The following is a 19231-nucleotide window of genomic DNA, read 5'->3' on the forward strand; positions in this document are numbered from 1 at the left end:
GATTCGGATGTCTCACCAATGGAAGGCAGATTGAAATCCCCCAGGATCATAAGCCTGGGGAAATCAACCGCCAATGCAACTAACACATTTAGCAGCTCCGGCAGGGCCGATGAAATGTAGCAGGGAGACAGGTACATAACAAAAAGGCCCACCTGAACTTCAAGGCCCCATTTCACAAAAAGGGACTCACACCCGCCTATCTGAGGCACAGTGACCTCCTGAGGTCCGAGACTTTCCCTAATAACCACTGCCACTCCCCCGCCCCTGTCCTGGGTTCTCAGCTGGTGAAACTCCTGGAAGCCTAGTGAGCATAATTCATGAAGGGGAACACCCCCTCATGGCCCAACCAGGTCTCCGTAATGCATGCCAGATCCTCTCTACCCTCTTGTATGAGGTTGTAAATGAGGGGAGCCTTATGTACCACAGACCTGGCATTAAGCAACACCAGCCGGAGACCAGAAGGGTCCTGTAATCCCGAGCACCCAGGGGTGTGAGAAGGGTGATGAGGGTCGGAATGTGCGATCGCTCTTAAACAGCAAACCCGCATCCCCCGAACATAATTTGGCCCTTGGCCCCCACCATATCTGCCTCTCCCACAAACAGTAGAGATGGTGAACCCCCCAATGGAATGGCTTAATGTCTCCCCCGGAATCCCAACCCTTCCCAGCACTCCTGACCCGCGCCCATTAGTTAGTTCTGGCCTGTGCCCTTTTATAGGCTTCTGCTCCTTGGATCTGAAAGAGGACTCCGATCTCAAAATCCCATATGGTAATTCATAGATTTTATAATGCCTACAAAGTAGCAATACTGTTAATAGTACTATTATTGAAAATGTTTTGTTTGATGGGTTGATAGAATTCTTCAGTTTTAATTTATAGGCCGAAATGTCAGCAAGTAGAATATCTTACAATCCTGATATAAAGTGTTTTCAATAAAATTTGAGCATGGAACTGCAGAGAATGGAAAATAAATATCTTAGTGCAGAGCCTATGACAACTGAAAATCAATCTATCAGTAAATTAATTACCACAATGTTGTAGATGAAATAGCTTTACTAATTCATTTTTATGAAGGATCCATTATTAATTGTACCATTATATTATGTGTTTTTCATTTTATAAACTTCCTCCCTCTCTCCCTCCTCTCCTCACCACTACTCAAAGTGATAGTGTAATTAGTAACATAGTGATTAACTATACCCATATGGCATTTTACAATGCAGTAAAAATACAATCAAGTATAGTCAAATATCCATAATATATATTTTCAAATAATACAATACAATAAGATAAAATAAAGTATAAATAACAACAATAACAAATCAACGCTATCAATTCATCTTCCGTAGATTCCTCTAAACAATTCAGTTTTTAAAAACTTATGGAAAACCAAGAACAAGGGAGGCAAATTTAATTTCCACCACCAATTCAGATAAATAAACGATAAATATATGAACTCAGTTACCACAGGACTTTAAAATATTTTAAATAATATTACATAAAAGAAAACTACAAAACTATTTTTTTCTTTAAACATATTCTCCTACAGATTTCTGTAAATAGAAGTTTAACAAAATTCTCAATTTATATTGCATAGGCTTAGAACTTTTCTGTCTTCCTGGTTGGAAATTCTCTGAGCTATTGTCACAATATTGGGGACAGGTGGAGAAATCTGATACAATAAATGGAGGCTTGTAAATCAAGGTCCATCCCAGATTGTTTTCAGCTTTTGAAAGTATATAGGGGAGACTTCTACATACAAATACATATAATCTCTCCCAAATATACTGTACATCTAAGAAAACAAGAACAGTGATACACTCAGATCTTACATTCTTAACCATCATGTTTTTGCTTTTTAAAATTAACTACTTGTAAGATTTCAATTTAATTTATTTAACCAATTCAGAATGTAAAAGGCATGAACTACAGTTTAATTCCCCTCCCTTTTTTTAGGAAATAGGAATTCTAAAAGCATCCATTTTAAAAGTCCTTTATAAATATATAATAACAATTACAACAATCTATAAATAAGTATAACAAAAACTTCAGCAGGTGTTTATTTTCAGTTCCGACACCTGAAATTCTTTTTGCTTTTTTCTGATCTCATAGATGGAATTATTTGGCTGATCCCACATGAGATTCCTGGGATGTCTAGTTGATCCGGTGTCTAAAGTAAAATGGAGGGAGAAAGAACAGAATTTAAAATATTGCATCTTCATCACCATATCTCTAGTTCTTATCTCTAGACAAAGACTTGTTATCTCTAGCAAGTCCACTTGGAGAATTTGGCTTAATATTTTATCTCTATTCATATTATCTCTAAACAACCACTTGCTCTTATGATTTTTTTGCCAATCCTTTTGAACAGAAAGAGTAGTAGTCTGGAAGATATATCACTGTTTTTATTTTAAAATACTTTTTCAGGGACTGGTGTGTTAGAGGCATTGTTGACTTCTTGTGATTGCCTGGACTAGTCCCTGCATTTTTCTTGGTACAATTTCAGAAGTGGTTTGCCATTGCCTGCTTCCCAGGGCTGACAGGGACTAACTGGCACGTGATCACCCAGCTGGCTTTATGCCTAAGGCAAGACTTTGAAGTCCTCCAAAGTCAAGTTTAATACCTTAATCATGGCACAAAACTGGCTTTCACTAAAGCACAGGAAATCCTCATCCAATGATGATAATTTGGAACTGGCTATTTGATAATTAGACAAAGTGATTGGTAAGTAAGATAATGAACTATGCATAACTTCTTACTTCAGTTTGCTTTTGCTTAACCCCAATCCCTTATTTAAAAGAAAGAGGAAAGAATTAATAAGCTCAAAGGCTGTTCACTGTCATGACTTTTACCCATGGCTCTACTTTTTGAACACAGTATGGAAGGAAGGGAAAAAATGCAGGGGAGTTAAATATTGAATTGTTATTGCTTGCAATATTCATTCCTCCTCAACTCTCCCTCTCATCATACATTTAAACAGTTTTTCCATATATTTGAAATATTCAGTGGCCTGAAAAATCTCCTTGACAAGAGAGGACAAAAAAAAAGGTTTCTGCTTCACAATCTTATTCAAATGTCAATATTCAACAATGTAAGTTAACTAATTTAAGATTTAGAGAAACTCTGTTGTGTTATCTTTCTTTCTCAATACTTTTTTAAAGAATGGAGGAAAGCTAGTAACTCCTCAAAAGTTTCTACTCTGAAGAAAATGAAGCATAAAAGCCATAATTTTAGTAGACTAAATCTATTAATTATGGGGAAAAATAAAACTTCAGAAGGAGATGATAGGGAAACAGCATATGGTTAAACTATAGGAGGTGACTTGGTTGAGGCCAAGGGAAGGATCAAGTGTGCTATCAGCCTTGAGTCCCTTCATTCCCACAAGACATCTAAGTCCAGCCCACCTTGAATTCCACTGACTCTTATATATTGCCAATTTACTTTGATCATGATTAGTTCATATTCTTGTAGAGAATGTTAACATAAATAAACCTGTATTCATTTGAACCGCTCTGGCTCCTGATTTCTTAGGCAAAATTAGCAAAATAGCAATTTGGTTTCTTGTATGTTATGAACAATATAGCAACACCATGTGGCTGTATTGTTCCCCTTATGAATCACTATCAATAAAAATTGTTGGGTTTAAAAATAATATTAGTTAATATGTGCAAGTAGATATATTAGGAATCAAAACATTTGTATAATAAGGTTTCTCTTGAATAATCTATTGTATGCAACACATTTTTTTTCTGCCTAAAAGAAATATTCAGGTTTTACAAATAATATAAAGTGACTGTAAAAAAAAAACCTATTATAAACCCATGCAACAAAACTGTTGCTGACCACTAAAAATGAGCTCTATTTAATCATACCTGCAATCTGACCAATTGCTCCAAGCAGACTGGCTGTTATAATGATCCCGGGATCGAATTAAGCAGCGGTAACCAGAAAAGCGACACAGTTTCTTAGTAATGGTCATGTTGTCTCCATGTTGAAGCAATAATGAATGATCAACTTCAGAAATCTGAGAATAAAATTACAACTTTCATTTAATGCATTGTAAATTCATTTACCAAGCACATAAGCCTAAAAAGCATAGAGTTTCCAGAAAGGATGTCAATTCTAAATTGAGATAGACAAGGATGGAGACGTTGAATTTCATTCAGTTCAATTCTGATTATGTGTGAATCTTACCCTTGTTTTAGGAGTAAAAAAAATGAGAATTATAAATCCCTCCTCGTTCTGTTTTCATAACAAATCTATCAAATCTAGAGCTGCAATGGTGCAGTGGTTAGAGTGCAGTACTTCAGGTGACTTCTGCTGACTGCCAACTGTCTGCAATTTGGTAGTTTGAATCTGACCAGACTCAAGGTTGATTCAGCTTTCTATCCTTCTGGGGTGGGTAAAATGAGGACCCAGATTGTTGGGGGCCATATGCTGACTCTGTAAACTGCTTAGAGAGGGCTGTAAAGCATTGTGAGGCAGAATAAAAGTCTAAGAGCTATTGCTTTCGGGTTCAGTTGAGAGAATGTGACTGGTAAAACCTAGTGGGTTCTGTGATCACATGAGGATTTGAGCCTAGGTCTCCTTGATCTTAGTTCAATACCTTTATCTGTAGACCTTCTCCTTATAGATGATCTTTCCAGATTTTCATTATGCCCATTAAAATATATGAAAAGTGCTAAAATTGAATTGGCTGAAAATTCATTAGATTAATATCAGGCACTAGAAACTGAATCCTTGACATTTCCCAACCTTCGCTATTCAGAGGTAATGTCTTCTGCTATGGAGCAGATGAAAAAAGATCACTGCCTCCCAAATGTCCCAGATGTATCTGTACAGAAAAGCAACAGGAAGCAACAATCCTAAAAATATGGATTCGTGATTTAATCCAGAAAATTCATTTTTGAATGCTGACATAGGCCATTGTATGCCAAGAAAACTGGACACAAAGACAATTCCCTTGTGCCTTCTGCTGAACACTTTATTCTCATAGTACTGTCTTATGCCTAAGTACGCTTACCCATGTTGTATTGCTGTTATTATTCTCATCTTCTTTACTACTCCCTCTTATAGGTACCATTATTACGATTATTGCTTTGTGTGCGCACTGAAAGCTTTTGCACTAGAGAAGGTGTGTCTAATAACACTGTGTGTCTTGTGTGTCTAATACCACCAGGCCAATAAAGTATTCTAATTTTTTTTTAGAAATTGTATTTGAAACGCATAAACAGAACAAGACATAGATTGAAACAACAAAGGAACAAAAAAATATCTATCACAGTAATCAAAAGAATTCTATTTCTATTAATTCACCAAAAATACATGCGATAAAACAGAGATAGACAACTTGATACTTGTCACAGATTTTGAGTTACTTCAGCCAATTTGATTAAAATCCAATATTTCAGAGATTTTTATCCAAACTTATATTGGATAGCAGACCTGCCTACACCAGATTGTCTGCTTCTATCTTACTTCCTGTTCTCATTATTATCATAGTTCTGCAGCTGTGTGTCTTAAAATATCTTCAAAGAAAGTACACGTGCTTAAAAAAATTACCTCTTCATTATTGTTGAAAACGATTTTGATCTGGTAAGTAAGCCCAAAATAAGAAACTGGGGTGCTCCAGGTTGTAGGATGTAACAAAATCAATTTGCCAGTTCTGGTAACATGGCACGGAGAAATATCCGGCTTTACTGCATAAAACAAGTAAATGAATATTATATGTAACTGTATCTATTTTAGTTAGACTTTTAAATTATTACATACTGTTAACGTTTGTCATTTTTAATGAGGTCAAGAAGGATCACATTTATTTTAAGGCCGCAATATGATTGCATATTAGCTGCTTGCTCTTTTATTATGGGAGAAAACTGGCAAGAACCACTTCAATATATTTGAATATTTCAAAATAAGAAAGGTGATGATCAAAGAAAGGTGACTAAGTGAAAGTTCTTGAGCCGATATACTGTATATGTTTCCTTGAAGCCTACAGTATAGTTTTTGTATGAAAATCTGGGTTGACTTTATCAGAATTAACACATTTGTGGACCTCTAAATATTCTAGACTACAATTCCCAGAAGCACCAATCAGCATGGCTAATGATCAGATTAAGGGAGTTAGAGTCCAGTACATTCAGAGCAGTGGTGGGATTCAAATAATGTAACAACCAGTTCTCTGCCCTAATGATTTCTCCCAACAACCAGTTCACCAAACTGCTTAGAAAGTTACCAACTTGTTCTCCCAAAGTGGTGCAAACTGGCTGAATCCCATCACTGATTCAGAGGGATTCAAATAATGTAATAACCAGTTCTCTGCCCTAATGATTTCTCCCAACAACCAGTTCACCAAACTGCTTAGAAAGTTACCAACTTGTTCTCCCAAAGTGGTGCAAACTGGCTGAATCCCATCACTGATTCAGAGGGAGCTCACCCAGATTACATACATGTATTTAAAAATTTATTCACTTTGATCATCGTAAATGGTGTCAAATTTCTGCGAAAATTAGCCAGATGATCTGTGTGCTCACCTTGGCATGTAGTAAAAAGATTAAGCAGGTCTGGTTATTAGCTGATTTACCTGATTAGTACCTGATACTCCTACTAATTGGAATTACCTTGGCTAGAAAAAGGAAAGCAGTAGCAACTTCCAGACAGTTGTCAAGCGTGACCCAACAAATGCGTGCCCGACAAATGCGCGCCGACGAAACTGCAGCGACAAAACCGCAACGTCAAAAGCACACCCACTAAAGCGTGCCGACAAAACCGTGCCCACAAAAGCGCGATTAGGGTTATTGGGTTAGGATTAGGGTTAGGGTTAGGGTTAGGGTAAGGGTTAGGGTAAGGGTTGTTGGTTCCACCACAAAAGCGCGTAGGACAAAATCGCGCTCGACAAAAGCGCGCTGTGACGTCATCACAGCGCGACGAAAAAGATCGAAAAAATGTAAAAATAAAGCTAAAACCTTCCCCTAACCCCCCCAAACCTAACCCTAAACCTAACCCTAACCCTAACTCTTAACCTAACCCTAAACCTAACCCTAAACCTAACCGTTAAAGTAACGAAAAACGGAACGGTAACCCTTATCCTAACCCTAACGCTAACGCTAACGCTCTAAAGCTAACCCTAACCCTTACCCTTACCCTAACCCTAACCCTAACCCTAACCCTTACCTTTATGTGAATCGGCTTGCTTTAATTTAATTTTTATTAATTTTTATTTGAATTTTTCGATCTTTTTCGTCGCGCTGTGATGACGTCAAAGGCGCGATTTTGTCGATCGCGCTTTTGTCGTCCGCGCTTTTGACGGGTCACGAGGGTTGTTAACATTGTTTTCGCGTTGTTTTCATTTTGTTTCTGATGGCGCGCTTTTGTTGGCGCACATTTGTCGAGTGCTTTAGTGGGTGTGCTTTCGACGTCGCGGTTTTTGTCGGTGTGGTTTTGGCAGCACGCATTTGCCAGGTGCGCATTTGTCGGTGAACCGTTGTCAAGAAGCTATTTGAAACTCAACTTGACTTGGATTTGAACTATGCGGAAAATCAAAGACATTGTAAGCCTGATGGGCAGGATGGTTTTCAAATGTAAACATGACCACTGAAATGAGATTACTATTAAACAATCCTGATTTGGATAAGTGCATTGTTTATTCTTGTCCCACAAATTGTTTTGATTTCAAAAAAAGCCATTCACATATTTTTATTGGGAAATGACACCTTCTTTTCTTTCAGAAAGGCTTACAAATAAGCTTATGTTGTCCTCTGCTGTCCATATTATATATTGCAGCCAAAAGGAGAAATTATTTTTGTAGATGGAAATTGGGTTTGTATGTTTTTTTGTTCTCTCAGCCTGTTGAATTGACAAAATGAAGTATTTTACATGACTTACAGATGTCCTTGATAAAGAAACTTCTGGTATGTTTTTCATAGACAAATACATCCGTCAAAAAAACATGAAGAGACACTGCAATTAGTCCATACTCCTCGGTATATGAACAGGGATTTTCTCTTCTGCAGGAAGCCGAATATTCTGTGTTTGTTTTGTCAGACTTAATGTCACAAATCATTGTTCGTGATGCAGACCTGCATTTAAAACCAAGATCCAATTTAGCCAGGATTTCTACCTCTTTTTTTAACTAATTATCAAATTTAAAACATCAGCAATGAAGATAAATAAATATAGACTTCAGAAAATAAGTTCTAGAAGGTTGCCCTTGTATAATTGTTAGTATTGTTAGTTACACTGAATTCTCTCATGGTAACGGAAAATTTAATAGCTCTATCCCATAATTAGTTTTCATGGATTAGATAATTTTACCAGTAGATAAAGACTACACATTGTAATAATCATGAACATTCACTTTGCTCTAGCTTAGACAATATGACAAGCCCAATGCTATCAGCCATTACATTATTGGCTCATTCATCTCTTAAAGAATATTTCATACACAATGCTTCACTATGTATTCTACTTCATTAACAAATTTGATTTTATTGAGTTTAATTGACATCATTCTAAAGCACATAAGCAATCATTCCTAATTCTACTGAAGTTTCAAAAGAATGGTAATTGTACTATGACATTGCTGCTCCCTCTTTCTTGCACTGCAATATCACATGAAAGTGCTTAAGAGACAGAGTTTATGTCACAGTTCAGGCATCATCACTTGTCCCTTTTTCACAAACAACTTTCTGATCAGGGTATTTGGAAGATGCAGATAATCCATGCATCCTTCCCTGATTCTTGACCTTCCTTTTAACCTGCATATAACAATTATATGCTCAATATAATAATATATTAAATGACTTACTTATTTTGATTTTCATCTTCATATTCAATCCGAAATTTCAGGTTTGGATTTGGACTCTGCACTTTCCAAAAGCATGTGAAGTTCCCTGAATAATTATTTGCTTCACAGTAGAAATAGACCTTTTTCTCTGGATCTAGAGGGCAAAAATAAAATGGCCTTAAAGTACAGCATGTTTTAGAGCATGCTAGTGATTATTTTTAATTTATGATTTAATGCAGGGCATTTTCAGGGCATTGAAAGCATCAAGATGAATAAAACAATGTGAGAAATTATTTTGCAAATATACACAAGTAGATTATATTATGGTACAAGGTACATAATAATTCTGATCCACAAAAAAAAATTCAAGTTTGTTTCTGAATGTTCATGCTATTCTCTCTTTCCAATCATTTGAATTCTATGTTATTAATATTAGTTAATTAAATGTATATACTTTTTTCCACTATCTCTGCAAAGACAGGAAGAGGTCTGGCCACACCTTATTCTTGTTGGTGATAATTTTTCTTCTTTATCTATAGTGGAAATATTATTAGTAGTCCAAACAATATTCCAAAATACATTCTTGATTAGAAAAACCCTTCCCATTCCCATCCTTAATTCTATTCCCTTTCCACAAGCAGGTAAAGAAACATAAATAACCTTGCTGTTTGTGCATTGAGAAATAAGTTGTGTTTGTCCATGTGAAGGAAACATTGGGGAACATAATTATTTTCATTCTCTTCCTTCAGGGAAGAAAAACTGTTTCTGTCTTTCCAGAAAGGAATTGGTGGTTGTTGTTGTTGTTGTTGTTGTTGTTGTTGTTATTATTATTATTATTATTATTATTATTATTATTATTATTATTATTATTATTATTATTATTATGTGGTTAATCTTTGGTGAGATTCATAGCCTTTGGGGCTGGTTGGTAGCTCAACAGCTCGAGTCCTAACCAAGGACCTAGGAACTGTTAAGGTAACGTCGGAGGATATAAGCTGTTCCAAGTATGGTGTTTTTTTTTGTAGAGTCAGAATGTTCAAGTCTGATAAATTTAAAATTTCCAAATAGCGAGGTAGCCCTTTGGTATTGCTCCAAGGGCTCCAATTACAATCGGGACAACACATGATTTGTTTTTCCACAGTTGCTCAACTTCAATTTGAAAGTTCCGGTACTTTGTGATTTTTTTTCTTGCTGTTTATCTTCAATTCGTGCGTTTCCAGGTATTGCAATGTCAATGAACCATACTTTTTTTCTTTTCAACTATTGTTATGTCAGGTGTGTTGTGGGCCAAGTTCCTGTCAATCTGAAATCTGAAGTCCCACAAGATCTTGACTTTCTCATTCTCAAAAACCTTCTCAACCTGATGTTCCCAGTGGTTTTTGCTGTCCTCAAATCCAAACTTTTGGCACAATTTCCAGTGAATGAACTTAGCAATGCGGTCATGGCGTTGTAGATAGTCAGTTTGTGAAATTTTGCTGCACCCACTGATCAAGTGGTCGACGGTCTCGTCTTTCTCATTACAGAGGTGACATTTGCTGTTGGTGGTAACATGTTGAATTTTTGCCTTCATATAGTTTGTGGCTAAGGCTTGTTCTTGAGCTGCCAGAATAAAGCCTTCTGTTTCTTTTTTCAGTGCTCCTGATCTTAACCAGTTCCAAGTTAGCTTTTGATCAGCTTTGCCTTCAACACTACTACTACTACTGCTGCTGCTGCTGCTGCTGCTGCTGCTACTACTACTACTACTACTACTACTACTACTACTACTACTATTACTACTACTACTGAAAGAGAGAGACAGAGGGAGGGAGGGAGGGAGGGAGGGATGGAAAGATTGACAAAAGGACATGGGCATTTAGGACTAGGCTTTCTGTCTCTAAAGTTCTGCCCATGATACATTGCATCCAATTCTTGATTGCATCACATATTTAGGATTCTTGTGCTAACAAATCCTAGTGTCAAGAGTCTGTATATAATGGATTACTATTGGATAATTTAGGGGTTCTACAAGGTATATAGAGCATTTGCTTCCTTAGCTAACACTGTTGGATTAAATATAGTTTTGCGGGTCTCAATTCTCATGCTGAAACTGTTTCCTAACTTTCTCACAGCTTGATGACAGCTATCAAGTCCATATAACTATTCCTAAACATCTTAATTTGGGGGATAGCCACATGGCAGGTTATTGTAAGTATGGATCATTGATCAGATCTGTTGGGCAAGAGCAGACAATAACACTTACTACTTGTCCTCAATTTATACTGCCATTATTTTTTCAATAGGTTGACCAATCAAATACTAGAATGTTTCTTTTATAACATGCTGGGCTATTTAGGAGCCAGAATAATACCCTTTTTCCTTATAAATAATACCAAAACTGATAAAATGATATACTTGGGGGGGGGGGGGAAGAAAAAGCATTAAAGTAGTTGACTGTGGGAAAGAAAAAAACCTTTAAAAATATAATCCCCAGGTTTTGGATGATTGGTTTTGTTTTTGTTTTTTGCACGTCAGGCAAATGTTATTATTGGAACATCATTGGTAATAACAACTGAAGCATTGATTTTGGAGCCCAACAGGGAAAATGTAAAAAAGGAACATTTACTTTAAACCTGATCATTGTACTGCATATTGATGTTTTAACTTTGTTAATGTTGTATTGCATTTTTCAAATCTAATATGAATGGATGCATGTCTAGTGAGAGAAAAAGAAATGGCATAACTGCTGTGGAATTGTCTATCATCTTGATCTAGACAGAATTTTCTTAAAATGGTTTCATTTATATCAATCAGTGTGAGAATTGGACAGGATCACCTTAAGAATGTAGTATGGTCAAGTAAGTGGGTTAGAGTGTTGTAATCTCGTTCCACTGTAATCATTGGATCCCTTCATTTTGAAATTTAGCTCTCACAACTTATTCACAACTGTAGAAGTAGGAAATCTATCAGGTTGTTTGATGGAATCTGAAAAATTCCTGAACACTTTTAGGGAATTTCTGGGTAACATTTTGGGTTTTTCTGCTAAATCACTTCAAAACTCTGAAAAACTTGAAACTGCTGGACTAAATTTCACTGACAGGATCTCTAAACTGAGAAAGAACTGTGAGAAGCACTCCACAATACCAATACCCCAAAATACCTTCATGGGTCTCGGCACAGAAACAATTTATAGGAAAGTAACAGAAGCTAAAGAGAAATGGTTAACCTATTGAGAGTTATTTGAACAAGAACATTGAGAATTTTTTGAACAAGAACATGGAGAATATAAGATGAAATCAAGAGAACAATTGGTTGCATAGGGATTTAGTTTTTACTACTTTTTGTATGCATAGCTAAGAGAAAGGTTCAAGATAGATAACAGCACATTTGAAACTGAGTATCAAAAGACAGAATTTGAAACTGAATTATGTACAAATGACAAGCAAGTAATTGCCAAAAGTTTTGCTAAAATTTAAAATTGCAGATGAACAAGTGAAAAATGTATGGTAAAATGACTAAGAATTTTGAATATAAAATATTGTTGGAATAGTAGGGAAATGTATATTATGCTATAATTTAAATGAGAACATTTGTATTACTTTTATCTTCTTAAAATTCTTCAATAAAGTTATATTTTAAAAAGAATAAACAGTACACAGTATTGATACTGCTCCGAATCTTACCTTTCTTGAGGATTGGTTCATCTATTTCTCCTTTTTCATTCTTCTTTGTAATGTAAACAGCATTGGAACTTAGAAGCTCCTGTGTAGTGTTACTCCAACAGGTATAATTGCCAGCATCCGGAGTCCCTCTAACTCTTATCGTCAAAGTCCTGCCATTTCCTACCCATTTCAGGTTTTTCTTCCAACAAACCGATCCATGCTGACTTTCAGATGTGTCGCAGATGAGTGTCAGGTTTTTGGGAAGTGCTGAATTATCTGAAGACCACTGGGATTCTACAAAGTGCTCTGAACATTGTAAAATCATTAAGTTGTAAAACTCTAAAAGGTAGGCAGTGATCAACCAACTGGTTCATCTAGAACCCAGTGCATGTACCTTGAAAATGCTAACACGTTCTTACATTACATCACTTAGTTTTAAAAAGTAAAGATTATACCACATGCAAATCAAAACAGTGCTCGTCCTTAAGCAGATATCATAGTGAACCCGTGAACAAAAGACAACAGCTTCAGAATAATCTAATAAAGTGTGCAGTTTGGGTAAAGCTCTGTTTCTACCTCTGACCTGCAAGAAATTAATTAAATTAATATTTAATGTCTCCATATTGGAGGTTCATCTAGCAGAAGAAGGTACATCTAATGGGCCCAAGATGAAGCTTGACTGCGGTGGTTCCTTCCCTGAAGAACAGAAATAAGATTGCTCCCCAATTTGACACTCTTTCACAAGACCTTGAAGACCTGGTTTTGCCAATGGGCCTGGGGAGTCCAGAGTGGGATGGAACTCATCAAGTGACTTATTTGATTGATTGTTATCATCATCAGGAAATTGGGGGGTTATTGCTTTCTTTAAAATATTAAGTTTTTATCTTTGTAAACCACCCAGAGTCACTGAAAGTGAGTTGGGTGGCCGTATACATTTTCTTAAATATGTAAATAAATAGTGAACTCCCATGTACATCTGTTATGTGATAACATTTTTCTTTTGCTCTGGTACAGAGTTACAAATAGCTGGCAGCATAGACATTGTATACGTGACCATTTAGTACACCATAGTTTCATTTCTATCTCGAACCCTTGTGGAACAGAATATTCTATTCAACATTTACAATATTCCTACAAGGAATGCTTGTAGTTACTCATTGTCAAATCAATTACTGCCATAGACTTACAGATAGTCTTCAACTTATGACTGGAATTGGGACCATAAATTATGTTGCGAAGCAAGGTAGTTATTAAGTAAGTCACACCTGATATTACAACTGTTTTTACTACGCTAGGTAAACAAATCACTGCAGTTAAGTGGATCACACAGTTGTTAACCAAAGCCAGCTTCTTGCATTTACTTTGTTTGTTAGAAGCCAGCTGGGAAGGTCAGAAATAGTGATCACATGACCCAGGGCACCGCAACTAGTGGTGCAGTTCAGCTGGTTCTATCTGGTTTGGGTGGACCAGTAGTGGTGGGGGCGGGACGTTCTACCTATCCACCTAGACATCATAATGTCCCGTTTTTGTAGTAGCGAAGGTAAGTTGATTTCACCCTTGACCATAACCCCTGCAAATACATGCCCATTGCCAAATGCTCAATTTTTGATCATGTGACCATAGGGATGCTGCACAATTCTTAAGTGCTAGGACAGGCTGTAAGTTTTTTCAGCGCTATTTTAACTCTGAACTGTTACTAAATAAACAGTTGTAAGTTGAGGACTACCTGTATTCCATGTGTGGTAGTTGCCAATATTTATTAAGGGAGAGAAAAAAATGAGGTATGCTTTTTTTTATTTTGCTTTTTTGCCTTGGCCTAACCTGATCAACAAACTAAGACTATCCTGGAAATCACTGCTGTTTAAAAAGCAGCATAATTTCCTCTACATTTCTATTGTTAATGAGCAAGGAGAAGTCAACCACATCTTCTTCCATTTCTTTCTCTTTATTTATTGTTTATTGTTTGTTTGTTTGTTTATTATTATTTATAGGCCGCCCTTTTCCCTGAGGGGACTCAGGGTGGCTTACAATTTATAGGGAGGGGGATACAAGACAATAAAACAATAAACATGAAAACAGTGCAAGTAAAAATAAAACACAACATTCATCATTCGGGTGGGGACAGATTACGATCTTTATCCCCAGGCCTGATGGGATAGCCAGGTCTTGAGGGCTGTGCAGAAGGTCTGGAGGGTGGTGAGGGTACGAATCTCCACGGGGAGATCGTTCCAAAGGGTCGGAGCTACTACTGAAAAGGCTCTCCTCCGCGTAGTTGCCAGTCGACACTGACTGGCAGATGGAACTCGGAGGAGGCCTAATCTGTGCAATCTAATAGGTCACAAGGAGGTAATTTATTGCAGGAAGATATACCAAACACAACTATTCTGGAAAGTTAACTATTTCCCTTGCACTTGTGACATGTTCTTGCAATAACATTTAATAGAAAAAGTATTTGATTTTTCAGAAGTGCAGGCAATGAGAAATCTTTAGACTATACTGGGATGCAGATTGGGTTTGGATACCGAAACTCCTGAATCTTTAATTAATTATTGAATTCTTCTTTAACATAAGAGAGAAACTGTTTTATTGCAAAGTTTGAGCAGATGTGAACATCATGACTTTAAATCAATTGTTCCACAATGATTATTTTGACTTTTTCCCAGCTTCAGATTGAACTTGGTGTTCTGAAGACCTGGCTCTTCCACTAGAATGGGACAGAGTAAAGTCAGGGGAAATGTGGTTGAGGCATTTGTGTTTTTAATTTATTGTTGCTGGTTTTATCCCTATATATTTTTATTGGTTCTAAGCTATGCTGAGTTGGTTTTAAAATGGGCAGCTATACAAATGTTATTACTACATATATATCTTTTCAAAAGAGGTATATTGATATAAGCAATATCATCATTTGGAACGATTGGCCTCTCCCTGTGATGCCTAGGATGATTGTACTCAGTTTGTTTTGCTAAGGATTTTAAGGTTTATAAAGTGTTTCATGGTAAAGATGTATTGAAAATAAATCTTTGGGATTGCATTTGAAGTGTTCTAAGGCCTGCATAGCAAAACCATACATAGAGTTAATTTGGTGCAGTATGTTTTGGTGAAGAAGATATTATTTAAGTCTATTCTTAATAATAGAAGCTTACTAGGCCAGTTTCATGCAAAACTATCTGGATTGTTGTGGAGAAAAATTAGAGGAAGTGTACTGTGTATGCAGGGGTGGGATTGAAAAATGCCCGGTTGCTGGGTAGGCATGGCCTACTCGGCCTCCTGCACCACAGGGGGGCGGCATTTCCACTCTCCCCAGGCTCCGGAAGCTTTTCTTGAGCTTCCAGGAGTACAAAAATGGTTACTCCTGGGGTCCAGAGGCCCTCCAGAGGTAGAAATGATCCTGTTTGTAGTCTTCCGGGAGGCCCATTTTTCATCCTTCCGGAGCCTCCATGTGAGCCCTGCACTTACCTGACATGATGAACGGGCCACATGGAGACTCCTGGGAGGGGTGGGGCAGAGTGGGTGGAGCCAGCCAGTCCTTGCAACAACCAGTTTGGTGAACTGGATGCAAAATTAGCGTCCGGTTCACCTGAACTGCAAACCGGCTGAATCCCACTCCTGTCTGTATGTCATTTTAAGTTCCTGGATGTAAAATAGAGTCTTATCAAGTAATTAACACATTGCAATTTACTACAAAATTTCATTCCAAAACTCAGTGACATACCACTTGCTCTTATTTCTTGTGTTGCTTCTCTGTGAGCAACCAAAGTCAGTGTAATCATCAGGATAAATATGATGAATGTCATCTGTAAGGAAAAATAAATAAATAAAAGTAAAGATTAAAAAGAGAAACTCTATATATGATTGCACCAATCATTATTTGAGAGGCTTGCATATTTATAAATGAAGGGTCAAGATATTTCATGGATTTATTTACATTGTGAACTATCTTCCTCTATATCTTATGCATTGACATCTTATCTGCAATGCATTTTCTTGATACTGGCAGCAATCTTTAATAAAATAATCCCATTTACAATCATGGCATAAAGCTATCAGAGCCTTAAATCCTACTATCCAACCTATAGAATATGTTAGTTGCTAAAAGCAAGGGCTAAAATATTTAATGGAAACTATAGAGTTGCACCAAGCAAGTTAGACTGAAAATAAAATAGAGTATCAGGGTACTCAGATACCAGTGATGTGCGGTGAGGTTTATGGCTGGTGAGGCAACAATTTTTTTAGACTTGTGGACTTCAACTCCCAGAATTCCACAGCCAGGCATGCTTTGTTCCGATTTAAAGCGACAGCATTTGTTTTTCTCCTTTGCTAAATAAGTTTCCTTCTTTCTTTTTCTTTTTTTTCTCTCCTCCCTCCCTTCCTCCCTCTCTCCCTCCCTCCCCCGCTCTCAAACACACACACACACAGAAATTGGAGTGGACTACCTCTCCTATCCCCTTGCCCCTCTCATTCAAACAAACTCTCTCTCAAAGAAGCGCGCGCGCACACATACACACACACACACACACACACACAAGTTGGATTGGAGGGAGTCAGGAAGCCAGTCAAAGAGCCCTATTGGAGCACACACACACTTTCCCCCAGCCCCGGAAGGATCCAGCCCAGCTTCACTGATTACAGGTTTGAAAAGACAACGTGGCTCTGCCTGCAATCAAACTACACTTGGAGAGGGAGAGCACTTCCCTCCAGCCTTTGCCCAAAGCCCCGTACCAGGAGGATGAAGTTGGAATTTCTCCCCCTCTGTCCAACCCACACTTTTCAGCTGTTTCAGAGAGGATTTCAACTCTGCTCTTGCCTGCCATCATGAAAAGAAAAAAAATGTAAAAGGAAAAAGGCAAGAGCTGAGGGCAGGCTGAGCTAGTTGTTGCCAGAGTCATCATGGATGACTCTGCTTAGTGCTTAACTGTTTAAAAAAAGCCTCTAAAAAGTGCCCAGGAGGGAGGAGGAACAGGAGGAACAGGAGGAGGCAGGAGAATGACGTGCCTCATCTATGTCAGGAATTTTAAACCTTGCTTAACTCTGCTCGAGTGATCATAAAACGCCAGACAAGGTGAGGCACATCGTTCTCCCGCCTCATCCTGTAGAGGGCACTTTTTTAGAGGCTTTTTTAAACAGTTAAGCACTAAGCAGAGTCATCCATGGTGATTCTGGCAGCAACTAGCTCAGCCTGACCTCAGCTCTTGCCTTTTTTCCTTTTACATTTTTTTTCTTTTCATGATGACAATGGTGAGGCTCTGCCTCCTGTGCCTCCCCTGACTGCACGTCCCTGTCAGATACCATAAACCTATCCTTTCCCTCTGATGTTTGTATGATCAGAGAAATGCAATGGTTTTGATGCTGCAAACAGAAAGGGTTTAGTGCTAAGAAATGAAAATTGTTGAATTTGTGGTAACTCCAATAGCAAAAGAAAGGTTATTTGTCCCACACTAGGAAGATTTAATGGGGCAAAAATAATCTGCATTTATTACTTTATTTTCAGTAAATTTAACATAATTTCTCTGTTTTAAATTATTCAGGAGTTGAAATTAGTCTGTCTTTCATATTATTTTACAATTGATACATCTTAACTAGTTTCTTTGGATTATTATTGGACCTGGTTTGATTTTTTTTAAAAAAAGGGTATATTAGAATAATTGCAATACATGCCCCAAACAATAAATACAAAAACACAAGACCTCATAGCAGTATAAGAATAAAAGATAATCCATCATTCTCTATTGAAAACCTTCAACAGAAAAGACTTCATCATTCTGAGGAAATTGTACTAGTTTTGTTCAGACAGTTTTCCTGAAGTTCAGCAAAAAACTGTATCCTTGTAAGATAAAACCCATTGCTCATTACCCTTTCTTTGAAAAAGTCTTCCACATGTTTTTCCTGACAACTTAAAGAGGCCTGCTTAGAGACTTCCCTTCACCAAGCTAATCATAACAACATTTCTAATAATTCCCTTCTAAGATCCTTAACAATTTAATTAAGGATCTGCTGGGTACATTTTCCTCAAAGAAGTACACCATCTATGATCCACCAAGATCCCAGATCTTGTTCACATATGTATACTGCTACATAGATTTGCCTCTGATCCCAGAGGAATTATTCCTATACAGAGAAAGATTTTGTATTTGTTCCTGTTGAAATTCATTTTGCTTGTTTCTGCCCATTGCTCCAGTTTTCAAAATTTCCTGAAGCCTGATAATGTTCCCCTAGATTTTTGCTGTCCTTACTATTATTACATCATGTACAGATTGGATAATCATTTTCTAACATCTCATCAAATGATTTACAAACATATTGAACAGTAAAGGGCTCTAGAATTGTATAGTTTGCCACCTATTATTTCCTATCATTCATTTGTCTATCTGTCCATCTTTTTTTCTTTCTCTTTCTTTTTTCTTTTCCTTCCTTCCTTCCTTCCTTCTTTCTTTCTTTCTTTCTTTCTTTCTTTCTTTCTTTCTTTCTATTTGGTTTCCCATCTCACAAGAAGTGACAAATAAATTGATACATAAATAAATATTAATGTACATTTCAAATAGACTTCTTTCTAGTCAGTACTGGAAAGTACTGGAATTCTGATAGGGCTAAATTTGGAAGAAAAATAAATACATTCTTACCTTTTCAGCTGTTAGCTATTGCCAATAGTAGTGTAACCTCACTGAATTGTGTTCTATCTGTTAAACACGGTTTGCCTTATATATATATCTGCTTAAATTCTGAAACAAACAAAAAAAACACTTGGCTTAAACCACAGGGCCACAGAATTACAACATATGGCATAAGTTCCCTTTTTTCAAGCAATAAAACAT

At 37.0% G+C, this 19231-nt stretch overlaps 1 protein-coding gene across 1 annotated transcript; it reads right to left on the reverse strand.

Moving 5' to 3' along the window:
- Positions 1-3861: 3861 nt before the first annotated feature.
- On the reverse strand, positions 3862-16216 carry LOC106538833 (interleukin-12 subunit beta). Its single transcript, XM_087708235.1, has 6 exons — positions 16135-16216; positions 12444-12728; positions 8806-8938; positions 7884-8077; positions 5562-5698; positions 3862-4023 (listed from the first exon to the last, which is right to left on the reverse strand). Exons 1-6 carry the CDS (start codon positions 16214-16216, stop codon positions 3862-3864), a joined length of 993 nt encoding a protein of 330 aa, XP_087564361.1.
- Positions 16217-19231: the final 3015 nt, after the last annotated feature.

The sequence above is a fragment of the Thamnophis sirtalis genome, unplaced genomic scaffold (genome assembly GCF_051295495.1).
Source record: "Thamnophis sirtalis isolate CommonGarterSnake01/CBP01778 unplaced genomic scaffold, rThaSir2_p1.2 scaffold_3, whole genome shotgun sequence".
Taxonomy (NCBI): domain Eukaryota; kingdom Metazoa; phylum Chordata; class Lepidosauria; order Squamata; family Natricidae; genus Thamnophis; species Thamnophis sirtalis.